The sequence below is a fragment of the Falco punctatus genome, assembly GCF_963210335.1.
Source record: "Falco punctatus genome assembly, chromosome: 3".
NCBI lineage: Eukaryota > Metazoa > Chordata > Aves > Falconiformes > Falconidae > Falco > Falco punctatus.
The window spans coordinates 112709947-112736575 of record NC_137582.1 but is presented as its reverse complement, the minus strand read 5'-3'; the positions used below and the strand labels follow the sequence as shown (position 1 = coordinate 112736575).

At 44.6% G+C, this 26629-nt stretch overlaps 3 protein-coding genes across 3 annotated transcripts in view; 2 read left to right on the top strand and 1 right to left on the bottom strand.

The window, feature by feature from the left end:
* Positions 1-1168: 1168 nt before the first annotated feature.
* Positions 1169-4963, top strand: CENPS (centromere protein S). The gene is made up of 5 exons (XM_080380969.1): positions 1169-1360; positions 1614-1737; positions 2089-2122; positions 3347-3413; positions 4402-4963. The coding sequence occupies exons 1-5, from the start codon at positions 1322-1324 to the stop codon at positions 4555-4557; spliced, it is 420 nt and encodes a 139-aa protein (XP_080237095.1). The 5' UTR covers positions 1169-1321; the 3' UTR covers positions 4558-4963.
* A 4038-nt stretch (positions 4964-9001) lies between these two features.
* Positions 9002-12761, bottom strand: DFFA (DNA fragmentation factor subunit alpha). Its single transcript, XM_080380952.1, has 6 exons — positions 12534-12761; positions 12115-12276; positions 11872-12002; positions 11221-11410; positions 10674-10828; positions 9002-9953 (listed from the first exon to the last, which is right to left on the bottom strand). The coding sequence occupies exons 1-6, from the start codon at positions 12628-12630 to the stop codon at positions 9750-9752; spliced, it is 939 nt and encodes a 312-aa protein (XP_080237078.1). The 5' UTR covers positions 12631-12761; the 3' UTR covers positions 9002-9749.
* Positions 12762-13320: 559 nt separating this feature from the next.
* The window catches only part of PEX14 (peroxisomal biogenesis factor 14), a 79916-nt gene continuing 66607 nt past the window's right edge, over positions 13321-26629 (top strand). The window contains exons 1-2 of the mRNA XM_080380936.1: positions 13321-13516; positions 20538-20585. Coding sequence (XP_080237062.1) covers positions 13481-13516; positions 20538-20585 — 84 coding nt within the window. The 5' untranslated portion in view covers positions 13321-13480. The remainder of the gene's footprint in view (positions 13517-20537; positions 20586-26629) is intronic.

The following is a 26629-nucleotide window of genomic DNA, read 5'->3' as shown; positions in this document are numbered from 1 at the left end:
AATCCCACTGCCAGTCATCTTTAGGATTTCTGAAAATTCACCTGGGTGCCTGTACCTTTTTTTCTGCTTTTCTCAGAACCTCTCAAGTGTTACATTTTGTGCTGTGCACCAGTTTTTGTGGGTGGTTTTTTCCCCATTTATTTCTGTTAGGGCAGCTACCTAGTTGGGTATCTGTATAATTACCAAAAGTTTGCTTTGCGTTTAAAGCAATTTTTCTGCAGATTATGTTGTAAGATTTAGGAATTCTATAAAATAAATGTGTGACAAATTGCAGGCAATACTGATAACTGGAGGGTGATGAACATGAAACCTCCCCTGGTGCAACATGAGGCCGTTTCCACTTGTCCTGTCACTTCTTGGGAGAGGAGACTGACCCCACCTGTCCACAGCCTCCTCTCTGGGAGCTGTAGAGTGAGGGGTCCCCCCCGAGCCCCTTCCTCTCCAGGCTGAACCCCCCATCCGCTCCCCATCAGACTGGTGCCCAGTCCCCTGCTCCAGCCCCCATCGTCCCTCTTGCAGTGAGGGGCCAAACCTGAAACCAGGATTCGAGGTGCGGCCTCACCTGGGCCGAGCACAGGGGGCCGGTCACCGCCCCGGTCCTGCTGGCCACACTGTTTCTGCTACAAGCCCGGATGCTGCTGGCCTTCTTGGCCACCTGGGCATCCTGCTGGCCCGTGCCCGGGCGGCCAGCTAGCCCCCGCCGGCAGCTCCCAGCCGCTCTGCCCCCAGCCTGTGGCGTTGCCTGTGGCCGTGCCCCGCGGGCAGGGCCCGGCACTCAGCCCTGTGGCACCTCGTACACTTGGCCCTGCCCCACGGGCCCAGCCTGGCCTGCCCGCAGCGCACCAGCTGGCTGGTGTCTGATCCCTGCCGGGCACGATTAACTCCTGACAGGGGGACGATCCGATGGTGCAGGTACCTCGCAGGGCGTCTGAACAGGCCGGGTGCTGTGAATCGCTGCCGACAGCCGCGCCACGCCGGTTAGTGCGCGGCGCCCGCTGCCCGCCCGCTGCCGGTCCGTCCCTGCCTGGGCACCTGCCTTTCCTCGCCGGAGAAAATCCTTTGCAAAGCGCCGCTGTTCGGCAACGAGGCGGGGCGGCGGCGGCCGCCTCCTCTGCCCGCTGGGCGGGCTCGGCTCTCCCTCGGGGCGGGAACCGGCCCTGCGCGGGGCGGCTCCCGACATGGCGGCGGTGCAGCCCCGCCCCGCCGCGCTGGGCGGGAAACTGGGCTGGCGGCTGGGGTCGCGCGCCTGACGGGAGCCCGCGGCGCTGAGGGGGGATCGCGGCCCTGAGGGGAGCCCGCGGCCCTGAGGGGAGCACGCCCCATGGAGGCGACGGAGGAGGAGCGGCTCCTGCTCACTCAGGTACGACGGCGTTGGCGCCTCCGCCTCCTCCCCGTGTCCTCAGCGCCAGCAGGATGGGGCTCGCCCGGGACAAGATGGAGCCATGGCGGGGGTGTGTGAGGGGGTATGTGGCCCTGAGTTATAAACGTGGTGTTGCGGGGCGTGTTTGGGTCCGTAAACGGCTGCTTATGTTGGGTCTTTTTTGACGAGTTATGCAAGAGCTAACATATCAGTCTGCAGAGACCTGAACTCTCGCTGCCTTGGCTCCTTTCAGAGGCTGAAGGCTGCGGTTCACTACACGGTTGGCTGCTTGTGTCAGGATGTGGCGGAAGACAAAGATGTGCAATTCACCAAACAAACCATTGCAGCTATTTCAGAGATCACCTTCAGGCAGTGCGGTACAGAAGTTTGCATTCTATCTATTTGTTCAAGAGTAGTTGCCACAGGAATGCTTTAAAAAGATACCACTAGAACTAGGTATCGCTGGTGCTTGTTTCTTCTGTTACACCTTTTAAAAGTACAAGAAATAGTGATTTGCTTTTTCAGACCTCGGAAAAGTATTTAAATGTGTGTGGAAATACTGTGTGGGCCACCTGCCTGTGCAAGTGGCACATAATAACAAGTTGTGGTTCCTTCTCCTAATGAACTTGGATAGTTTACGGTCACACATTTGTGACAGCTAGAACTGCATTATATATCTCTTCCTACTCAGCATTTTAAAGTACGTGATGTCTTTGTGTCTTCTCCAGACAACTTCGCAAAAGACCTCGAAATGTTTGCAAGGTAGGTATTGGAACACTCAGTTCTTACAAAGGCTTTTGTGTGTGTGTGTGTGTGTGTGTGTGTTCAGCTGCAATAACTACATAATCTTTAAAATATGTCTTGTAATTCAAGTTTTAAAGGATTCTGTTGGCTGATTAACTAGTGGCTGTGAAGTTAGGAAACATACTCCCCTGCAGGTTCTTCCCGATCTTGGAAGTTCATTTATGTGGTACAAGTGATTGTTTAGATTAATGACTGTATGGGGTCTGGCAGAGCCCCATAGCAGCCCTCACAGGGCTGTGCTTGTGTTGGTAGCTAGAAAGGTGGTGATAACGCAGCAGTGTTTTGGCTACTGCTGAGCAGTGATTGCAGCATCCAGGCTCTCTCCAACCCTTCCCCCCTTCACCTGTAGGCTGGGGGTGGGCAAGATCTTGGGAGGGGACATAGCCAGGACAGCTGACCCAAAGTGACCAACGGGATATTCCATACCGTATGACGTCTGCTCAGATAGAAAAGCAAAGAGAAAGGAGGAGGAATAGGGGGGCATTCGTTATGTATAATGTTTGTCTTCTGGAACAACTTCTACACGTACTGAAGTCCTGGTGTCTGGGAAGTGGCCAAACACGGCCTGCTGACGGGAAGTATAGAAAAACGTATTTTGTTTTCCTTTGCTTCTGTGTGTGAGCCTTTTGCCATTGCTTTGTTAAACTGCCTTTATCTTGATGCATGAGGGTTTTTTCAATCCTATTTTCTTCCCCAGCCTGTTCTAAGGAAAGGAGTGATAGAGCGGCTTGGTGGCCACCTGGCGTCTAGCCAAGGTCAAGCCACCACAATATAGTTGTTAAATGTGTTGATACCTAGCAGTACTGTCACTCCCAAACCATCCAGATGCTTACTAGCATGCCTGTGTTTCATGTGGTTGCTCCAAGGAGGTAAAGGAATGTTTTAAGGAGTCAGAGCTTAACACAGTGACCTACTGGCAATTAAGAGGGAATGGAACAGTGGTGCTTAAAGTTCTGGTTGTTGAAATTCTAGGGTTTTCACAAAGAAGTGTGGAAATTTAGATATACATGCACAAATTTGTAAAAAAGGTTTTTGTGCATTACAGTTGGAAAAGTTAGGCATGTTTGGTTTACTGGGTCCCTATTAAGCCCATTTAGTTAGTGTTCTTAATTAGATGCTGCATAGCCTTTTACAACTAATGTTGGCAAACACATTAAGCGGTATTTTTTTAATTTTATGCAGGCATGCTAAACGAAGCACAGTCACTACAGAAGATGTGAAGCTTTTGGCTAGAAGGAGCAATTCTTTGGTAAGATTCACTGTATATTCTGTCTTGCAACATTCTTAAATCAATTGGTTAATTCCTAAGAGCATTTGAGTGAAGGCTATAGATGAAGCAACTGTTGCTTCAGTAATTTCACTAGCTTATTGATGATGGATGGGTACAACCCAGTGATTTTTAAATTTTCGTCTTACTTTGCTTCATGACACTGCTTCAGTGTGGGAATGCAGGTCTGATTGCAAGCAGCGGTGTTCTGGTTGCAGCAGGGTTGCTGGGGTTCCAAGTACAAAAGAGCAATAAACAGACACATTACAGCATTGCCAGTCTTGGAAGTAAATGATTCCGTTTTTTCTTGATGTTGTCTTCCTTTGTTTTAGCCTAAGGTCAGGAATACCTTGAGTCCACCTTGAGGTGCTAAGTCTCCCAACATTAATACAGGGATAATTCACGTTACTGTATTCTCTCACGTGCTGATCTGTATGATGTTCAGACTTAAATTCACTGGTCTGTTACAACATACCTGTAAATGCTTCCATGAATAATAATAATTTTAATTTTATGTGAGATTTTTTCCTTCCGTGAGATTTGAAATACGCAGTGTGAACTTGTCTGAGAAGGCACAGTAAATGCTGGAGCTGAATTTTATGTTCCTAACTATCGTGTGCTCCTACGTCAAGTGGGTGCAGAGTAGTCTTGCAATATTTCTGTACTTACATAGTATCTCTGCAAAATACAGCTCTGAGTACCTGCTAACATTGCTGTCTCAGCAGTAGAGGTGGATGTAACATAATTTATAAATCCAAGTCTCGCCAGGGCATTTCAGTATTTGAGGATATTCAGCTCAGAGTGAGAGCTTTGTGCAAGAATTAAAACTAATTGATGTTTGTCAAGCCTTTTTGGAGTGTCTGTCATCTTTTTTGTAGTAAGAATTTGCCCTGTTAATGTCTCTTAAATGTTTCTCTCTAATTTCACATGAAGTTCCTCAGTAGATGACCGATTAGTTTATTGTTCTCAGCTAAAGTATATCACCCAGAAGAGTGAAGAGCTTGCATCAAGTAACATGGAGCAAAAGGAGAAGAAGAAAAAGAAGTCCAGTGCAGCTAAGGGAGGGAAAATTCCTGGGGAACAAGAAGCAGCTGTGAATGAAAGTGAAGATTCCAACATGGCATGATTTACCTTTCAAGTAAAGTTTCTGGTCATTTTCTCTTACTCTTATAGAGGAACTGAAGTTAGTCTATTAGAGATTCCTCTTGCAGGTTAGCAACAGTAATGAATCTTTAGGTTTTTAGGTGAACATTAGTTAAATTTTTTTTGTTCCAAAAATGAAAAGCCTGCCAGAATTAAGTAAAGCTTACAGCCAAAATGCCTTAATTGCTCACAAAAAGGTATCTTGCTGTTATTAAAAAGAAAATTCTTCAAATAAAGAGTTTAAAGCAGAACACTTTCACTGACCATGTTACCTCAGTATGTGCAACACCTTCCTAGTCTGACTTCCTTCTTCCTTCCATTTTTGTTTTAATAGCCATATTTCTCACTGTCTTGACAATTAAAAGTTTTGTGCCGTTTTTCATCTGTGACACTGCTGGTGTACAATCTTTGCTTTCACTAAGTTGCATTACATTTCTGATTTTACTATAGTAACATGGCTCTGGGGTGGTGGTCAGAAATGCATCACCGTTGCCCTCTGCTGCACTGAAAGAGGCTTACCAAGTGCTGTTGATTCAAATGAAGCAGATTTCAAGTCCCGAGCTATTTAGACAGATACAGCCAAGTGAAATGAGAAGACTGTTGAAGCTACTGCATGGGCAAACTTTATCAAGCAAGAATATGCTTGCCAAGGATAGTCTAAAATAGGCAGCAAGAGAGGAAAGACTCAAGCACTGTTTTTCTTGCTCAGCCCTTGACTCATGAGACAAGCTCTTCCTTGAAGCCACTTGTTCCTCCTTGAAGGATACAGCTTGGGGCAATTCCCCAAAACCAAGTTTAAAATCATCAGGTTCTAATTTTAGTAAGACTTGTACCGTAAATACTACCCCAAGATAAAGAAGGTACCAGATGACAGCATTTTTTATCACCCTTGAGAACTTACCGGTGTAGCCTTGCTCCTTGTTTAAAGCCCTTCTCTTGAAAGAGTGCACTTTCTAGAGTCGAGTCACTCAGCTGTACATGACACAACAGAAAAAGAATAATGCTCTGGACTGCTTACATGTGGTCTCTTTTATTCTTGCTCTGTATTTGAGCTGTTAAGCAGTAGTGGATAGGGGGGAAAACCTATGCCTTTTGTAGGCTGTAACTATCCAATATCGATCAAGTGCTACTGCATAGAAGAAAATAGGAATGGCACAAATCTCTGTGTCTGGCTCTATACAGAAAATCTTACACAATGACACTTAAATACCCTCCCTTTCCCCTATCCCAACCTGTTCCACTTCCAGGGATGAGATATCTTTTAGAATTCTACTGACTGATATAGGCTAGGTAGGTAATAAACCAGTAATTTTATAATCAACAGGAAGTAAATCCTCTTGGCATACCAGTGCTTACATTATTCAGTTTTCATATAGGTTTTGGGTTTATTTTTTTTTGTTTCGTTGGTTTAGTTGGGTTGGGTTGTGGTTTTGGTTGGTTTGTTTGTTTGTTAATTTTTATTTTTTTAATTGTTTTAATGCTGCTATACATTACTTGCTTTCTTGAAGTTCATGTATTAATGTAAATAAAGAGCCTTTATTTACATTAATATGCCCTGGTCATCAACCCAATCCCACAGGAGATACAAAAGGTTTTTCTTGGTACTTTAAGGGAAGAATCATTAATGCAGTGTTGAAGATCATTAACTGAGGATACTAATTCATGGCAAATCTGTTGCTGAAGAAGGAATCTGTTACAAGGTAGGTTTGTCTACTTGAATGTATTAATGATGAAGGCTTTAACTCAAGGCTTTGATGTTCTAAAAGTTTTACCCTGAAAAACATCATGGCAGCCACCCCAGGTTTTCACTTCTGGCTGTGTTTTAGACCTTTCATAGTGTGTCCTTCCCTCTTGAACACCTATACAAAATCTATCTTTATGAATCATAGGCAGGTCAGTCATCCTGTTCAAAAGTTACAGCTTCTTAAGTACTACAGGAATAAAATCAAGGAAATGCTAATTTTTGCATAGTTAAAAGTGTCTGTGCAGCTTAAATAAGCTCAAGTGAATCAAAGATACTTCACGTCTACAAAATGTACATCTAGTTTAAGGTTAAATTAGATTACAGAGCATGTTTTAGGTGGATGTTTTCTCCTGACTTGCGTAGGTAATATAAGCAAAATATGATCGAGTATCTTTTGCTCTTACCCACTTCTTTCTCTGAAGAAGCAGCTTCTGTAGGGATCTGGTTACTAAGACATGCATAGTTCTATTGTAGTTGCTTCTATTGTTCATCCTATTCCTTTCTTGAGTAGAAAATTGGTATTTGTTTCACAGGACTCCTTGGCCTTTAAAAGCATCAAGCATTTTGAAAACATAGTAACTATCTTTCAAGAGGAAGGCCTAGTGGATGTTTGTTACACAGCTGTTTGTTGATGGTTTTTTTTTGAGGTCATTACGCCCAGCATCACAGGAAGAGAGATCATATCTTCAAGTTTGTTAGCTCTGATGTTCTCACTTGTCCTCATATTAAATCTCCAAATACACATACACTAATGGTATACAATACAGAAGGTGCTGGCTAAAGGCTAAAGACAGTTTACTGAAAAGCTTTCTCATTATTTGCTGTGGAAATACTCTGTCTGGCAGCATCTCCTTGTTATCACCAACAGGGAATTCTAGTTATGAACCAACTTTCCCAATATAATGATCTAAAGATCTATAGTAAAGTCTACGGTAAAAAAAAGATCAATTTTTACAGGTAACTGTAAAATTTAAAAATCTCATTAAATGGACATGTTTTAGCAGTTTTCATTTTTTATTGTGCTATTAAGAGAGATCCAAGAAGCAATACATAGCCTATAAATAAAATAACCCAAAACATAAAACAAAAAGGATTTTTGATAGAAATTACAAGGTGATATGCAGCATTGAAGTCTCTTAGCCAGTAGTTAATTGCTGCGTATTCTTCATGGAAACTTCTGAGCTTTAAAGAGAGTTAAGTATTACATACCTGCTCTTTTTGCAAATAATAGTCAATATTACTAATAAACTGACAGCTCAGCTTTAGGATAGAGTAAAACTGCAGCTCCTATCAGATTGTGAAAACCTGATTTGTTAAAATTTTTTGTTCTATTAGAACAGAACACTTAAGACAAAAGTAACAGTTTTAAATCATACTGGGCTAGGTCCAGTTGACAAATTGAATTCTGTAACATAAGAACTGCAACATTTAATAATTTACAGACAACTAAAGGGCTCTAACCTTGATAAAAGAGGAAAAAGCAGCAATGAAAACCCTGCATTTGTTTTTTTCCTTAAGGCTAGACTGGAAGGACCACCACTGCCTTCCTAACAACAACGATCAGCACGGTCCCTGTAACTCCATGTCAGAGTTTGCCTGGAATTAGGTGAGTTAAATATTCTTAATAACACAGGATAGAAGTAATTATGCTATCTGCTATATTAAGTAGATGTGGAAAAGCCACAGGTAAAACCCTTCTTTCCTCTTTGTACAGCTTGAGGAGTAGGATTTCCATTGCCAAGCTGAACTTGAAAAAAGCAAAAGCATTGCAGCTTTGAGCAAGACTGAAAAACTGGCTTACAATGGAGGGAACAGTAACCGCAAGCTGAGACATAAGCTCACATAAAAAGCTTGCTGACAGCTGGTCTGCTCAATGCATGCTATCTGAATTGGTAGCCAGCATAATTAGCTTTGAGTGCAATAGAGTGTCCTTCAAAAATTCTGTTAATGCACAGACATGTATGCTATTTCAGAAAGACTTGAACATAAAAAGCTTGTAATAAGTACCTATTTAAAGCAGCAGGAAACTGTTTTACCTGCCATGGCCTATAATGTTGCAAGGCAGAAGTGTATGTTCTAAGAAGCAATTACTTGCCCTAGCAAAACCGATGGACCAAAAAGTTGACTGCAAGCTTCCCCCCTAAAGCCAGTCAATTCCCATATGGGTAGGTTCATCTGCAGTTACGCTCAGTATTTTTGCTTACCTGCTCAAAGGCACTAAACTGTTTTTAATATTTATTAGTTACACTGGCAGTCTAACTTTGTGTGCCGTAATTCAACCAGAATGTCTCCATGCAGTGCGTTCATCTGAATGCCTGCTGTAGGAATACCGATCAGTTGGCATCCCGTGCCATTTAAGGTCATGTTAAATCAGAGGGTTTTGCATGATATTAGAAAACACTTGCACCTACTAAAACTGTCTCAGGAGTTTCAGCTCACTTTTCAGATATTTTTCATACACATCTTCTGTTCTCACAAGGGAAGAAGAGATTGTGCCAGGTGAGAGTTCTGGTGCAGTGCAACCAGTACAAATATGCATTCTACCTAAATACTTTGAACAGGTTAAATATAGAGTACTTCTGTATTTAATTTCTTCTTCCTCTATCTTTAAGGTAATACGGTACTTACCAGCACATTCTTTAATCATAGCAGGTGGTGGAAATATCAAGCCTAGTCCCAACAGTAAGGTAAAAAGGTTTTAATGGTATTAGAAAAGAAGACTTCAACACATTTAAAAATAAGCCAGTTAATACAAAAGCATCATGATAATACACTAATGATTAGGAGAGTAATACAGACAGGCCAAATACAAGTCTTCTCCCCACAGCCTTAGAAAGCAAGTATTTCCACTTTTGCTGTATTTTACAAGTTAGTGCTTACACGGCACCCAAGAGGCTAGAGTTCCTTACAGAAAAAGCACAGAAGTTGATGGACTTTGAATTTACTTTAACTGATTAAATCGGCATAAGAATTCAAGTTCCTAGACCCCAGGCTGGAGCTTAAAGCCAGACAGCAGCTGGCTAACCCCTCTGCCCTGTTCATGAACTGTGCCTCAAAGCTCCTCCAGAGGTCTTCCATCCTTCACATGCAAAATGGGAGGACAAAGTAAGCAAACTGCCTGGGGCTTCAGAAGGTAGATCCATCATTATCAGATGGAAGCTTCTGGCTCCCAACCAGGCATTCAAAGCTGAATCCCTACATGCTGTGTTTAGCAATACCATTGTTCTAGTATTCCGCAAAAAGTCAAAATCCTTTTTGTTACACATGATTTTGAATCATCACAGGATTTTAAGCCTCAGGACAATGTCCAGATTTTAGTTCTCTATAACCAGACCACAGTATGACCAGCAAACTACGGCTCCCAGCATATACCTTTGTTTGTATTGTTTTTTCTTTTGCATTCAAATCAAATTGCAAGCAGCACTACAGTCTTATTTTTTGCGTTTTGAACTAAGCCAGTCTCCCCAGGGTAGCGTTTTCTTGCCCTTTGACATGCTCCTCAGGGAATGCAAAGTCTGCACTTGCTGTAGACGCCTGGAGAGCTCCTGATCACAGGTTTGCTGCAGCGCTTCAGCTTTCTGCTTGTCCCATCTCAGAGCCGAGGCCAGGGCTTGTGCGTCTTCTTTCAAGACCAGCTGTAGCAAGACAGATTGCTAACAGTCTCTGCTACTGATGCTCCTCCACCACTGACCCCTCTGCCCACATTAAGAACACCCATAATGAGACACCTGTTTAGTATGGGCCGTTTGGTATTGAAGATGTTCCCAGCTTTCATCATCTATCCTGTGGGCTAGTGGATTTTCAATATTCTACCAACACCTAGAGCTTGAAGCTATACTCAGACATTCAAAGGAATAGAAAGCAGTTATGTACTTTCTACAGCAGGGAAAAGCAAGAGTAGCAAGTTCATAGCCTTAGAAAGAATACACTTTCTAATGGTTAAGGTTTACACAGAATTTCCTTTCCAAGCTATGGGCTTATTTACACTGTTTTTCCAAAATAATGAGTTTTAATTTTGACTTGGGATGTATATAGGAAATACAGCTAGATGCATCTGCATACAAAAAATCCCCTTGCTGCTAAGTTGGCTGTGTGAAGCACTGGCTGACAGTGATTTGGCAGAGATCAAAATTATATTTGTGGCTTTTCTGAGGCTGGACTAGAGTACTTGGGAGTACTCAGAGCTCCAAGCAGGGGGCAGTGTTACTGAGGAAAAGAAACAGATTAAAGCTCCCCACTTTTGAGACTGAGATATATTGACATTAGCACCTCCAGAAGCAAGGACAGCTTCCCCTGTAACCTCTCTCTCCAGAGGGAGAGATTTGCCAGAATATGGTTATGTCATTCTCACCTACCTCTAGATCTTGACTGTCCAAGCAGAGCTCTGGTGCAGGCTTCTCTTTCAGGGCAGCAAGGATCTGGTCACTGAGCACTGTTTTGGCTGAAGTGCCTGTACTGCTTGTACCTGTGTCAACCACATCCATCTCCTTTCTTGGTACAGTCTCAGATTCTGAAAAGTAGCAGAATCACTACAGCCCGTGACAAACACAGGACAGGAAAAGTGGCCCGGATTGCTTGACCATTTTGAGATTAATAAAATACGCATTTGATCTATGTGCATTCTCTGACTTAAGAAATCCATAATGTTAAGGATGACAATATGATTTAAGCTTTTCTCCCAGTATTCTACTTTCAGGCCTTGTGAAAAATGTGACACAGCAGTGAGAGGACTCTGGGTCTCACCCAGTCAGAGAATTCTTATGCGATGCCAGCTATTACATCCACATTAACAGCTGCTAAGCAAGTGACTCACTCCAGTCCTTCACTCTGCCTTGCTTATTCCACTCAACTATTTCAGGGATCTCTGATAAGCTCCTTCTCTAGCATCCTAATGCTCCCTACCTGCGACTTTGCTTAAGATATGGTCTTCGTTTTTCAAGGCCTCTAGGTAGAGTTCCAGGAGTTGTCTTGACTGGCGTTCTTCTTCTCGCCTGTCCAGCACCTGCTGCAGGGTGTCCTGCAATACTTGGATTTTGGTGTGACTTTGGGCAAGTTCTTCTGCCAGGTCTGAACGTGGTACATCAATAAGCACCTTAAAAAAATGGGAGTGCTCCTGTTACACAGACTAACCCATTCCGTTACACCGATTACAGAACAAACAGCGAGCCACCTGAACAACAGAGCCTCCACCTTCATGAAACCCAGCTTGTTTCACAAGGTTTCTTGTCATAGCAAGCCAGCCTAGTTATGAGAGGCTGTAGTGGCACTCCACCAGCCAGAAGCCAAAAGCATCCAGGAAGGTGTCAAATTATGTGCATTTTTAACAGAAATCCTTTAACTCCTGGCAATCAAAGTACAACTTCTTAAGGGTGCACGGGAAAAGGAAAAAAATGAAAGCAGCTAGCCTGGTGCCTGGGAAGCTGTGTGCTGCAGGGGGACAAGAGGCAGCTGTTGCCATGCCTTGCCACATACAAGGCGTTAAGCTGCCAGACGCTCAAATCCATCAGCTATGGAAACTACCAACGGTATGAATTAGAGGTTTCCCTGCTGTACCTGGAGATCTTCTTCAGACATCAAGATGATATTAGACAGGTCATCCTTCAGTTGCCTGGCCAACTGCTTCCACTTCTCTGTGCCACTGTCCACTTCATCTGCAGGCTCCGAGAGCCAGGCTGTTCCGCTATCTGACACAAGAGCCATCAGTTTTGTGGGTCATTCCTCATCCACCTGAGACAGCCTAATGTCACCAGGTTGTTCGATGCCCTCCCCTTCCCTGCTCCCTCATCCACACAGTACCTAAGCTTTTGCCAGACCATTTCTCATTCTTGGCCAGCGCCACAAACTTGGTGTTAGGCGGCAAACACAAAAAGTAATCTTCGTCATCCACAATGGTGCCGTCCTCTGCCAGGACCAGGGTGATGGGCTCCCTGGCCTTGTCAATAGCCAGAACGCCACTAGCTGCAGAACAGAAAAAATACGTAACAGAACGCAGCGAGACAGGCGCCGCCCGGGTGCCGCGCCCACCACAGGCGACCCGCGACCCGCAGCAGCCGGGACCAGGGGGCAGGGGCCAGGGCCGCGCTGCGCCCGCACCGCCCCCCGTCCAGCCGCGCAGCCCGCTGAAGGCGCGGTGCGGTGCCGTTCCCACGCCTCCGCCCGCGGCAGCCGCCACCCGGGCCCCGGCCCGCCGCACAGCGCGGGCAGCCTCCCCTCACCCTTGTCGCGCAGCTCCCGTAGGCAGGAGGCCGCCACGCCGTGCTGCTGCCGCCCGTCTCGCCGCTGCACCAGGCAGCGCTTCAGCGGCCCGGCCATGGCGGCGGGCGGCGCGGGGCTCGCCGGGACGGGCCGCGTGGGGAGGCGGGGCCGAGACGGGCCGCCGGGAGGGGGAGCGGCCGGGGGCCTCGCCGCTCGTCACCGCTCTGCCGGGCCCGCCCCCCGGCCGCTGCCGGGCCGTTGTAACGTGAGTCCGCGGCAAATCCTGTCAGCCTCGGCAGCGGCTGGATCGCGTGCCAAGCACGGCAGAGGAGCGCGCCTGGGCGTCTGCAGAGCGCCCAGCCCCGCGCAGACCGCTGTGCTGCCCGTGGCCCTCCCGTATAGGTGCGGCGCAGTTGTAGCATAAGCAGAAAAAGCCCGGGCACGCGATAACGCCGCCGCGGCGTGTATCAGTTACCGGGGCGGGAGCCCCCGCGCTGCCAAGCGAAGGGCGGCCCTCGGGCGGCTGAGAGCGGGGCCTGCCGTTGTTTGTGCCCCCGGGCAGGCCCCGGCAGCCGCAGCAGCGCGACAGCAATGCGCGGTGCCGTATCCATGGTTACGCGCCGAGGCCACGCACGGCAGGCTCTGCCGCGCCGCCCAGAGCGGCGCCGGTTTTGTCAATGGCCCGGCTGGCCAGGCTGGGCAGGACGCTGCGGCCCACACGGTCTCGCAGTCTCAGGCGTGCCGTCCTCACGCCTGCCCCGAGTCGCCCCACCCGCTGGCTCCCGTCCCGGCGGTGGGGGCAGCAGAGGCCGGGGATTCACGGCGGGAGTGGGTCCCCGCGGGGCTCATCGGTGCGCCGGCGTTCGACTCGTTCTGCCTGCAGTGCGAGCCGGTGGGGCCACGCGGGGGAACGGCGGCGAGGGCGTTCCATCGGTTGGGCGGGGATGGATTAGCTGGGCCTGGGAAGATGGCCGCGTCGGAGCAAACGGAGCAGCCCGGCCAGGTAAACGGGGCCGGCGCTCTGCCGAGAGAAGCGGCGCGGGCGGTGGGGCCGGGCTGGGGTGGGGTGAGGCCGCTGCTGCCGCGGGGAAGCGGGCGGGGGGGGCGACGGGAGGGCACCGCGCCTGTCTCTCCTGTCCCTCCTGTATTCTGCCCTCCCCGCCTCCCCGCGCACGCCCCGCTCCCCGTGCCGCCCCCGCACCTGTCGTAACGGTCGCCGCCGCCGCGGGGCCTCTGGCTGCGGGGGCCCGGACGCCCGGGCGGCAGCACCGGCCCTGTGAGGCGGCGGCGGCCTCTGGGCTGCGCGCCGCGCTCCCCCGTCCGCGGGCGGCCCTGGGCGCGGGAGAGGGAGTCAAGGGCCGCTGCCCGGCGGCGGCGCCTCACGGCCGGCTGGCGGGGGGGACGCAGGCCGCCCCCCTGAGCGGCCCCGGGCGCAGCCTCGCCTCCCGGGGTGCGGGTCCTGCCTGCCCCGCGCCGGTGCGGGCCGCCCCTCCGCAGCCACTCTTGCCGGGGTGCTGGCAGGCCGGGCCCGGGCTGCAGGCGCGCTTCCATCCTGGGGGTCAGTCTGGAGCTCAGTAAAGCTCTTGAGCGTGGGGGGGGCAGTGCAGCCAGAGGGCAGGGGGCGGCCGGATTTCGAGGTGAGGTGGAGTACCAGTTATAAATGTTTCTGCCTCGCCACTGCGAGGGGGGAAGGTCCTCGAAGCAGCAGCGTGAAAGGGCAAAGCAATGGTGGATGTAGTGAAAGTGTTGTCAAAAACTGAATGGGGAGCGTGAAAGAGAAATGTAAGTGCTGGCTTGAGTGTGTGCTCAAGACACATACTAAAAGCTTAAAATGTTTTTAAACTGGGAGCTGAAATGAATGGGGGAGCCAAAGGGAAAAATGGAACTATGAGGTAGTTGTATGCAGCATAGGTTTCCCTTCACTGGCCTGCTCACGATCCAGGGTAACTTGTATTTAATTGCAAACTCCACCTAGCTCAAGTTTAGCGATCTCCTGGCAGCTCTCTCACCTTACCTGTATCTCGACAGACTCCCAAGCAGGAGTTTTATAAAATCCTTTAGGTGGGCACAGAGGGCCATCCTGCAGTCTGCAGGAGATGAAAGGCCTGGCTGTTTCAGCAAGAGGTTAGAAAACAGCAAAGTCTGCCACTGACATGCTTTGGTATGCTATCATTCAAATCTGCCCGCATTTGACTAGATCACTGTGAATCTCCCTGTTGAACCTTTTATTCTGGACTGAGGGGGCTGAGTTTGTAGGGAATGTTGTTGAACAAAACTGAAATAGAAATCAATTCCATAAAATTCATACTCTTGACTAACCAGCACAGATCTCCTCCTAGGTTATGAAAGGCCAAGTTACCAAACTCACACTCAGCTTGCTGGGCAGTTGTGCCTCAGCCATGTGCTTTCGTCAGCCATAGTTTGAGGTGCAGGCATTACAGTCCATTCCTCATGCTTTCAGAATGAGGAAACCTGAAACAACCTGCAACTGATCCATAAGCCGCTTGAGCAGTCAGTCTGCGAGGCAGTTGACTAGAGGTTTCTGAGAAAGAAATCAGGTTAATTGGCAAATGTGGTTGCCTGAGAAACACTGAAGTTCTCTTGAGTTCAGATATAGTATCCTCCCATTGCCCCCCCCTCCCCTTTTTTTTTTAACATTTATTTAGTGTAGCTTTACCTCAAAAGAAGGTTTGATGTTTGGAAAGTTAAAAGTCTTGTGTGTAGCCAGAGCATCCCCTGGGTTTAAAAATTAGGGACATGAGGAAAGTCACTCTGTCACTGTCTCCATAGTGAAAAATGGGAGCAGTAACTCTTACCTTGTGTGTAATGTGGAGAGTTTTCCAGGTATTGTCTGTAAAGAACGTAGTGGAGTTAATGCTTGTGATTTTTAACATAATCCAAGTTAATGCTTGGAGTTAATTTCTAGATCAGGAGGAATCTGAGATAAGGCAGAATACCCAGGCCACAAAGTTAATTTTTCACCACAGAGAGACTATTTTGTGTCAGCTCTGATGAGGCGGGAGGTGGTCTGAAGCCACTGTGGGTGAAAATGGTCAATTAACTGTTCCTCTGCTGGATTCTGTCATGTTGTACGTAGACATGTTGGATTCTCCGGCAACAGCAAAATGGTTGCACCCCTTTTGGCTCCTGGCCTGTCATGACTTCATTAGTGGCAGAGTTTGTTTAAAGGGCAGCTCTGGGGGTCTGCCTTTAGTGCTCAAGTTCAGCTAAAGGGTGACCACACAAACATCTACCCCCTCTACTCACACATCCAGAGCAGTCCTTCTTCTGTATTAACTTTCCTCCTTCTGCACGTTGTGTGCTTGTGTGGAGACAGGTTGTTCTGGCTATCGGTGGCTGCTGCTGACAGATACTCCCATCTTCACCCTCTAGTGTGTGTCTTACACTAGTTGCACATTCCTCATCCAGAACTCTAGCTGAGCAGTGTTCATTGCTCTCAAATTCTGTTGGCTTGGATGGGATTTGAGAGCAACTTGCAGCTTTGGCTGGAACAAGGGGGTGTAGTAATTGAAGAATATATAGCACAGTAGATAATTCTTAAGGGGACAATTTTGGAATAAAACAAAACAATTAAAGTATCTTTATTAGTTTAGCAGAATGTAAATGACACCTTTCTTAGGCAGCCATTGCAGTTTTGGTGCTGTATCAATGCGTGTAAAAGGTTGTCCCCATTGCACACTAAAAGTTTAGAGAATTTTACAGAATATTTACAGTCTACCACTGATGATGTTTTTTATTGCCAAGCATTCACCGTAAGGCTGTGAGTGGTAGCACTGCCTTGCTTAACATGTTAATATTTGGGCCCTATCATGTTTTCGATTAGAAATCTAGTCAGTTTAGATTCTGAGAAGGGAGTATCAGATATCTTTTGGCTTATTATCTTTTTTTCTTTGTTTAATTTTCTCATTCTTTTGAATTAATATATTGCCCTAAGGATTGTGGGGAGGAGGGAGTGCTGCAGCTCAAATGAAATCATTTACATAGATAGAATTGTATTCTAAGGGCAATGAACATTTCTACCAGAGATTTTGAAATACTTGGTTTTGTTTAGAAGTTATGTTCCTTGGTACCATGAGCAAGGTCTATATTAAAAAATAAACGGAAGAAAAGATCTCACTCTTTGTTACTGTTCCTTATAGTAAAAGAAAGGGAAGAGCAAGGTGATGGAATAGCCTGTGAACAGAATAACGGATTTTTGATTTTTCTTGGCTTTCGGTATTTCTTTGATGCTGAATACTTTGGCAGTGTATTTGATGAGTCTTCTTGGCTCAGCCAGCCAGCAGCAACCCAGCCCTCCAGCATTCCGTTTAACTGTAAATCCCAGTAGTGTGAGAGATTGAAATTCTTTAACGTTAATTGGCAGTAGTGTTGTTAGTTTAAATAAATATGTCTAAATTTTTTGAAGCTGCTTAGTTTGGGGCACAAAATGATACCTAATTATCTGTACGATTACGTGCAGAAGCTGAGAATTCCGTAGCCTGGAGGTTGGTATGTAGCTGGTCTGCGTGAGTCATAAAAGGCTTGAAACTGTTAAAGGCAATGGCTGAATTGGACTTGGTACCAAAATGGCAGCAGCGCCATTGAGGTGGGATAAGCAGAATGGGTTCTGTATGTGGGATTCTTTTATTTGTTTCATAACACTGGAAGGGTTACTATGCTAAAAACAGACTACATCTAAGTTTAATGTAAAAGACTGAGAAGGGAGAGATGATAAGGTGGACAGAATGCATTTTTGTTCCAATATCATCTGTACTTGGTGATGTTCTTATATGTGGTTTAGTGGGGAAACAGGCAGAGTACTAAAGTCTGAATCTTACTTTTCTTTCTAAAGCTTCATTATACCCACTTTGGATTGTAGTCTGCCACCTAGCTGTGTTTTTTCATGTAAGGAGTTAAAGCAAATTTCAAAGATGCTGGAAGATGCCTGATTTGTTGCTCCAGAGACTTAATTCCCTAGTTGCATTGTTAGTCAATATATAGGGAAATTCCTCCCCTCACTTGCCTGAGCTCTTGCCTGTTAAGCCACTGGATTCTCTGCCTTGAAGGATGATTTTTATGTTGAAGATAAATGGTCTCTGGACTGTGATGCCCATTGTTTTCCTTAAATACAGGCTGTTGAACAGCTGTTGTGAGGAAAGGATGCAATCAATCTTCCTTGACTTGTCTTGGAACTAACATGTTCTAAAGGGTTACTGTCCCGTACCCTATAAGACTAGTTCTTTTGCTGTTACAGTGTGCTTTGTACTTGGAAATCTTGCTGGAAGGAAAATGCAGATCTCATGTAAAATGTTGGCATCTTTGGACAATGCAGTCGAAGCACCATAAATTATCCAACTCATATATCATCTACAAAAATGTCAGAATTTTTGCGTATTTGTCTTCAGGACAAAGACTCTCTTACCTGACAATATAACACATGTTTTCTTGCAGTAACCTAGGCAGCTTTTCAAATCTTTCATCTGTCATTTTCCCGGGTTGGACAAATTCTGTGTGGAGTCTGTGTGGAGTGACAGTCCCTACATACTAGTGCAGCTCCTTAGGGCAAGAACATACAAGCCCTAGTACTTAGGATGCTCTGGGAATTTTCTGAGGTGAATTCTGTGGTGGTTTCTTTCTTTCTTTGTGCCTTTGTGACTTTTTACTGTTTGCACCATGCTTCTGTAGTTTTTCTCTTTGCAAAGTCAGCTTAAGTAGTTAAAATGCTGTGAATATTCCTTGAAACATGCTACAGAACAGCAAAATACATATATTCTTAGAAAACTCAATACCTAACACAAGTGGCTTGATGGTACAATTCCATGGAAATAGTATTTAACAGCTATAGGTACTTTTTTGAAGTTCTCAACAGGAGTTTTATCTGTGCTGTTCCTGTCTGCCTCTTCTAAGCCATTCTGACCCTGTGCTAACTGCATCTGATGAGAATCTTTTCTTTGACTTCAGCGTGCTATGAATCGGGCCCCAGTATTTTAGAGTACTAGCTGTAGTAAGATACCTGTGTTAGTCCTGGGATTTGACTAAAGAAATAGAGATATGCACCAAATAAGTTTATCCACAACCTAAACAAGTTCAGTTAACTTATTAATAAATCAAGCAAGCCATATTCTTGTGTTGATTCTTACATGTTTTCCATATTTTTGGAGGAGTGGGTGGATCTTGAGATTGCTCTTATTTTTCCTTCATCCAGCTATAAAGGATTTGAAAGCAGATAAACTATGTGTATAAAAATGGGAAGCCAGTGACAAGGCTGAAGAGAGAAGTGCCCTTTTCTTGGTATGACATAGTGTTGTCCCCACTACAGACCAACTGGGCAGTGTGGCTTCCAGTATGGTGTTGAAGCTGATATTTGCAGTGGTTATGTCAGGTGAATTCTTAGTGGCTGGAATTTTTGCGTATATATATATTGGAGTTACAAAAATGGTGGTGACTGGACGGGAAGAGGCTGGGGGCCTCTCTAGAGAGTCACTGCCAGGGTGTGAGATCGGCCGGGCCTGGCGGTGCTGCTGCTGCCTGGAGGCAGTCCGGTTGCAGTATATTTGAGTTTCTGGCACCCTCTTGTGGTGAATACTTACTTGTAGCTATATTTTTTTGCTTGCATATTTTGTAGATGCGGGGAAAAAAATGTCTTGAGGTACTTCGAGGGTGTGGTATGTTGCATAGAAGTGTTTAATAGAATTGAAGAATGAAAAGTCACTTAGGGACCTTGATGCTATCTATCACTTGGGAGTTTTATCTTTCCCTATACTCGGTGAATAAGATCCTTTTTCTCTAGCTGAGCCTTAAAACTTGTCTTCATTACTAATAAAACTGCATATTTTTTTTTTTACCATTGAGGTAACCAGTATGTGTCACCTCTGCTAAGATAAAAAAACCATGCAGTGAAGGCAATATGGTTTAGACCATCTTTACATCTTGTGACTCCCATTTGAAAGTAGCTGGTTGACCAAGATAAGTTTATTGTATGGTAACACTTAGGTGTCTCTACCTTGGGAGAGCTGATACATGCTAGTTACACAGAAATCAGACTGCTGGTTTTCGGCGGTGAAGGAAGCCCAGAGAGTAATTCTGTAAAACACGGGGCTATGCTAAAGTGTTATGCCTGTTTTGATGAGTGAGTGAATATGAGCAAAACTTCAGGTGAGCCTGGAGAGTGGTAGCTCCTGAATTTTTAAGTCCAGTCCAACCTTTGGCTTGCTGTCCTGCTTGAAACAAACAGTTGCTTTCCTCCCGTGTACCACCCTTTCCTAGTGTGCAAGGTGAGGTGTTCAGCATCTGCCCTTCAACTATGTCTCTTCATTATGTGTAGGAAACAAGGATGGTTACTGGTATTAAGTCATAGTTGTTTGGAAATTTAGAAGAATAGTGCAGAAGACAAAGGGTGCTTTACTGGATCACGGAAGTGGGAGAAACTGGGTGTCAAATTAGGTTTAGTCCTTCTAGAGAGGAAAAAGTGAACCATGGAATCGGAGTGAGGTACTTTTGCATCTAAATCAATAGCAGTACTTTGGGCTTCTGCAGCATTTCTTCCCTTTAGTATTGCACAATTCCTTGCAGATGTCGAGGACTCATCAGGTCCCTTTGAGACCAGTAAATTATTATCATTTCATACACGATGAAAATGTCCTGTCTTATACCATGCAATGTGACAAGGGTTGCAACCAAGAGTTTAGCAGAGGGACTCCCAGTTTCATGCCCTGTTGGTTCACTATGCCAGGTATTTCAGAATTTGAGTTGGGGTGAACATTTCTTTCATGACATCTCTCACAGTAGTCTCTCTGGCTCTTAACTGCTGGCTACCTAAAGCAAGTTCTGAGGATTCTATGGATTCTGTTGTTTTAAATGGGAACTGCTGGAACTAATTTTTTTTTCTGTGATTCTAACCTTTTTTGTCTTCAGTCCATCACAGAATTGCAGCCGATAGCAGAAGTATGTCTGCCAAATCCTAAGTATTTCTAGTTGTGTCCATCGGGTGGCAATGTAACCTCACTCTTCTTTTCATTTTACAGGCTGGCTCCTGCCCTGCCACTGAAAATGCAGCATCTCGGGAGCCACTGGTAAGTTCTTCAAGAAGCAGCGTATAATTTCTTGCTGATAATATAACATACATGAGTTGTTCTCTTTGTGGCATCATTTTGCATCCATTGTCTTGGTTTTCTAAGGAGCTCATGCTTGGTGAAAAAGGTGTAAACTACCTTATGTTGCCCTGCTGTTGACCTCTGAATTCTGACCTGTAGCTGTAACCTCCTGTATTTCTGGGGTTAGACATAGGTCATCTAGGCCACTGAGCTGTCCTTGAGCATGGACTGCCTGTCCTAAGTGTGTGCAATGTATGCTCTTGATCAGTGCTTATTTAGTAGTCTGAAGAAAGACCTGTGCAGCATAATTTAAACTGAGATTCTTAGTGCTATTGTCTAATAAAAAAACCCCTCTGCTGCTCAAAGACCTCATCCAAGTTGTCTTTTTGTTCAGATGCACTCAGAGTGAGCTTAGAAGTGTCTGGCAGCTGGCAGTGCATGTGATCCAATGTTTTCACTCTAGAACCATTTTGGAAAGAGCTCTGGGAATTTTTGCGTCTGAAGATAACTAAGAGAACCCTGTTCTGTTTTCTTTTTTATGGTGACACAGAGCAGGAAGTTAGCTACCACTCTCTGGAGCTGCAGTATGGGTTTGGGTGGGTTTTTTTTACAACCTTCTTTGTCTTGTTTTCCTCCCTCTTCAGCCATCTGTAACTCAGTCAAAACCTTTCCAAAATTCTTAGGCCATGTTTATTGTCCTAAACGTATAAATCTACTTTAATTTCTTCTCTGGCTTTCATTCAGTGGTCATAGTGAATACAAGTGTTTGCAGCGAGAAGACTCAAGTACTTTCCATAATGGTGTGGCACTGACTGCATTGAAGTATTTTTACCTTGTAACTCTTATCTGGAGAACCCAAGAGATGATTTTTAAAGGAGAGAGATGTGAGTAAGGACTGTGACCTGGGAAGGATCAGTAAAATGTTTCTAATGAAGGGACTGTGCCTGAATTCTGTTAAGCTCTGAAGTGAAAATCTCTCTAGTGTAGTAATGCTGTGCCATCCCTTAATTGCATGGACATCTATACATGAGATTACCTGAAGTTGTTACTGATGCCGTGTGCTTTGTAATGGATTAGGTAGTTTAGTTTTTGGGGGGTTGGTGTGTGTTCCCCCCCCTGCCCTGGAATGTCATAGCAGGCAGCAGATTATGCTGTCAACAGTTTGTTCTCTTTCTCAAGGCAGATTCTAACATTACCTTTGACTTAATTAATTTCTTACTGTATAAGCGACTGAAGAGTTGCTTAGAGGAAGCACATAGCGGTTGTGTGTCTTTCTTTATAGGTGTGTATTCCTACCACATAAAAATATTTATACACTTACATAAACTTTACTCTCACAATGGTGTGTCTAGCACGTGAGCTAATTAGAGATCTTTGAAAGGTGGAGGTTTTCTCCTTTTATTTTCATTAATTGCTTTTTGGTTTTTTTTTATATTAAACTCTCACAGTCTTTGTCACGTTTGTTGAGGAGTCATTATTGCTTCCAGCTGAGTGTCTGTAGAAGTCTTATTAAATGAGCAGTTTAGTTCTGTGAGCCAGATGACCTAACTTCCACCACACTGCTATGGCTTCTCTGTAGCTAGGATCATGCATACTGCCTTCTAATGTATGCAGTATCTCGGTCCATAAAGCAGACTTGTTGGCACATGGTGCCATGCCATAAAAAAGTTTACGGAAACACCAGAACAAACTGTGCCATGAATCCAGCAAATGGCTCTCTATGGGAAAGCCATGTGCTCAGGCATATCGTTGGTGACTTCAAATCTGGTGTTAAATAGTTGAAGACTTAGAGAATCCAGAGGAGGGAGAAGAGACTGTCATGACCAAATTCTTCTCTGTGCCACCTCAACTTTTTTGACTTAATTGGTGACTGAAAGTACTTAGTGCTTGACAATACTGGGAGACCTGTTTAGAACTTATCAGTGGTGTTACACACACCACTGATATGAGCAAGCCATAGAATTAAAACATCTTGCATTGTATCAGCAGATGTCATTATAGACTCAAACTGTCTTTATATTGCATTTGTGATTCTAATGGGCACTGTATCATGCAAGGTGCTAAATACTTTCTGCTCTTTCTGTATACTCTATATGCCTTCAGCCTGCTGCTTTCAACAGGAATCCAGCAGAAGCAATGGTTTCTAGTTGTCTGCAGAAGGCTTCAGCATGATCATGCCAGATCATGTAGCAGATGCAGTCTGACATCATATTGTGTAATGCATTTTGGGTCTTTAGAGCACACCTTGCTAAGGTTTATGGCCTTACTGAGGCCTTCAGAACAGAGCCGTGCAAGCTCATGTCATACTCCTAATTGCTCTTTCTTCAGCCCACAACCCACTTCTGATGTTTTGAACTACCAAACTGGAGATAAGGGTCTCCACATCCATGCATTAATCCCTTGAGTTATCCAGTGTCCTTACAATAAACTGTCCCAACTGAAAAATACTCATTAGTAAGAGGTCATTGAGTTGTAGTACTGTGGAGAGTGAGTTGAAGGGGGATGGGAAAAGCTATAATTTTTGCAGCAGAGAGCGGACACTCATTTCCCTACCTGTCGGTTTTGGCCCATTAAAATTTGCCATCTAGCTCCATAGTGGGAAGTGTAACCTTGTGTTAGCAGAGTGTCAGCATCTCGCTCTGCTGCTGTTTACAGCCACGTTTGTCATCGTCAGTGTGGGATCAGCTTCTCCTTGAGTCCAGCTTATCAGTGAACACTGCTGCATCCCTTTCTGCTTGTATGTGCAGCCACCTCTGATAAGCCTCTGAACACTTGTGGAATTGGAATAGGTTTGTCTTTTTGTAGCCATTCAAAGCAAGGTCCTGGGCTGTGCAAAGGATGTAACTACATAGGACAAAACCGTTTCTGTGAGGTTAAAGCATTAGAAAATCCCCTTTTCTTCTTGAATATTTAGTTCTCTGGTCTAATTTCTCTCTTCAGTGTAATTACGTCATCTTTTTTCTACTCTTTTTAGCTTGTCTCTCTCTAGCAGCATGTTGTAGCTTTTTAACTATACTGTGCTGCTTTTGACATGTTTTCAAGAGCTTGAATATGCTTGCTGTTGCTCCTTGCTTTCTGCCGAATCTGCTGCAGTACAGCTGTGAAGGTTATACATATGAGAGCCTCTTAACATGAGCCTGGGTTGTAGGAAGAACCTAAGGAAGCAGAGCTTACAAGTGAGGCTTTTCCACATGCTGCTTACTCATTTGTTTGTTTCATGCCACAAAACATACTCATTCCCTTGCTGGTGCTTTATATCTGGAAGAAGTACTAGTTGTAAATACGAAAGTACTGGTTGTAAATGTAAAACACTCTCTGGATTTCTCACTAAGTTACAAAATCCCTGGATTGTAGTAAGAGGAACAGGATTATTTAACTTTTCTTTTATTTTTAGCATGTGCTATTTCTTTCTGTTCTTGTAGCAGTTAGCACTGAAATACAGACATTTTATTCCCTTTTTTACAGGCTGTTGAAAGGGACAAAGTGACAGGAATTACTGCTGCCTCTATAGCAGTTAATGTAGTTTGTTGGGATGTGCCAGAGCCCTCATGGCTTTTCCCCTTTGGTAAACTGATTTTCAAATTTTTAAGGGTCATCATAATGATCAGGATACTTTTTAACACCTCTTTTTGTGCAAACATCATAGGGTGCGCTGCAGACATTAATTGTTGTGTTTAGGGAATATATCTGTTTTATCTCCATTTTCTAGAAAAGTTGATTGAGATATACAGGTTAACTTTTTAGACAGGTTCATCCAGCAAGTTGGTGGCATAGAGATGTGAGACTTGGTCTGTTGGCCTGGGTAATGAGGTAATTTCTTTTTCAGGGGCTTCATACTGCCCCATTTATGTCTTTGGAAAAGCCTCTAGCCTTGCACGTGTACATTTTTAGAACTGATTATTGTATACTGCTACTTCTTCAGTTCATCCTTTTCCTGGTTTTGACTACTTTCCTGATAATCAAGGAATAATGAAAAAAAATGAGAGCAATTAAGAGACTTGACATTTCTATATCCATTGCATATCCACCAGCACGAAGTCACATCAGTCGGTATGTCTGTGCTGAGCACATTTGGTGTTCGCATCTGCCTTTGCTTTCCTGAGCCATCAGTTGAGATCTCAAATAGAAGCCATGACTGGGGCTTGGTTGTGGGCATATTTAGTTCCTCTACATCTTTTGTATTTAGTTGCTAGGTTTCCTTGGAAGTAAACCAGTTACATTTAGGATATGTGTTTATAATGGTTGAAACTATTGAAACTGAAACTGGACAGTTACTTCCCCTTTTCTCTGCTGCCTGGATTTGGGTGCTTGGCATTCAGTGACAGACAATAGAATTATTAGATCCTCTCTGTTCTGTTGCCTCCTTTTAAACCTCATCTGTTGTGTTAAGCTTCCTCTTATGTAGACTGTGGTTAAAGAGAATTTAATTTAGGCTTCTGAGGAAGGAGCTTTGCAATTGAGATTTTAAGTTTGACGACTTTTTTTTAGCTCTAACTGGTGTAATTAGAAGTTGATGGAGCCTAACACTAACAACATGGTTGTCTTTAACCACGTCAACAAAACCCTGAGTGGGAATGAGCAAAGGTTACAGAACTACGTCATAAGATTTGAGAGAGCTTCTTGGGGCTAATGTTACTTTGAGAGCACTCAGAATCCAGTTTTTATTAACAAGTCTTTGGACACATGAGAGCCCGTGTCCCTCTTCTTAGGAAGTAGTAGGCACACTTTCTGCCCTATCAAACCTTACAGAGAATGAGATATGTCGGAATTTTTAGAAGATTCTCATTTGCCTCAAATTGTTGTTTGAAATGAAGACAAGAACAGTATTTTCACTGAAAAATTCATACTTTGTGTTCTGGAACACATTCTTATGCAAGAGGCACCATGTAGTATCCTTATCCTTTCTTTTAAAGTTCAGAAGTCCTAGTCTAGATCTGTAGAAAAATGTCTTTTTTCTTTCATAAGCACTTTTGTTTCCAGGAATTATGTGATGGACTGGAGTGTACTGGATGGACACTCCCCATTACACTTTTGTTTTCCATTTTTCCACCCTATATTGTTTAAGACAAGATTTCTACCTGTTTACTGTACAAATTTTCTGTCTGTCAGAATGGTGGCCTACACTGAATGATTCTCTAAAAGTACATCTATCCAGAGGGGATTTCCAGACAGCCAGAGTCAGTAGGCAACTAACTTACAGCCCCCAGCGAAACATTAGTCAGGATAATTTACCACTGTCAGCAGGCGAGAAAGAGGCTATCAGCTCTGTGCCCTCCCATATAGGCAGTAACCCTAGCGGGTGATAATGCTTCAGCTTGTTTGGGGAGGTCCTGAATGTGTTGCTGTGGATTCTCAGTGCTGGACAATAATTCCATCAGGGTGTGGAGGGCAACTGCTGTGCGGATTTTGGTTTTATTGGGCCATGAACAGGGAGCCAGAGATGAGTGGCTGCCTAGCACAGTATCTTTTGATTTGCTGGAAAGAGAATTCTGTTATTGACTAAGCAGACCTCTTCTTGTGTTTGACCTTCTGATAAGTTTGGGATTATTGGGGTTTTGCTTGGTTTTGTCTCTTACTTCTGTGTGTTCATTGACTTACTTTCTTGTTCATGCAAAATGTACTTGCTTAATCTGTCAATTCCTTTTACTCTGTTGATTTAGACAAGTATGTTAACATGTGCAAAGCACGCAGATATAAATTTACTTAGTGCACGTGGTTAAAGGAGCACTGCCGTGTCAAGTTAAATTGCCCATCTGAGGTCAATGGGAAAGTTTTCTGGGAATTCCTTTAAACCCCAATTTTAAAAGAGGGTGGGCTATAACAGTTTGGGATATAACTTCTGTTGCAGCTTTATATGTTCATGCATGAAAGTTAGAAACTTGTAGTAGCGGGTAGAGACCCTACCAGACTGTACAAAATGTAATAATGGCTTTGCCTGTCCCTAAGAGCTTACAGGTTAAACGACACTTTAGAGCCAGCTTTAACAACTAGGACAGGTACAGTCATTTTCTGTTACTAACAAT

What these genes read in the sequence shown, in the direction of transcription:
- CENPS (XM_080380969.1), top strand. Translation starts at nt 1,322, where the DNA reads ATGGAGGCGACGGAGGAGGAGCGGCTCCTGCTCACTCAG. An exon ending in GACCTCGAAATGTTTGCAAG is followed by an intron (nt 2,123 to 3,346) that starts GTAGGTATTGGA and finishes AATTTTATGCAG; the next exon opens with GCATGCTAAACGAAGCACAG. An exon ending in CTAGAAGGAGCAATTCTTTG is followed by an intron (nt 3,414 to 4,401) that starts GTAAGATTCACT and finishes TATTGTTCTCAG; the next exon opens with CTAAAGTATATCACCCAGAA.
- DFFA (XM_080380952.1), bottom strand. Translation starts at nt 12,630, where the DNA reads ATGGCCGGGCCGCTGAAGCGCTGCCTGGTGCAGCGGCGAGACGGGCGG. An exon ending in ACGGGAGCTGCGCGACAAGG is followed by an intron (nt 12,277 to 12,533) that starts GTGAGGGGAGGC and finishes TCTGTTCTGCAG; the next exon opens with CTAGTGGCGTTCTGGCTATT. An exon ending in TGGACAGTCAAGATCTAGAG is followed by an intron (nt 9,954 to 10,673) that starts GTAGGTGAGAAT and finishes GTCTTGCTACAG; the next exon opens with CTGGTCTTGAAAGAAGACGC.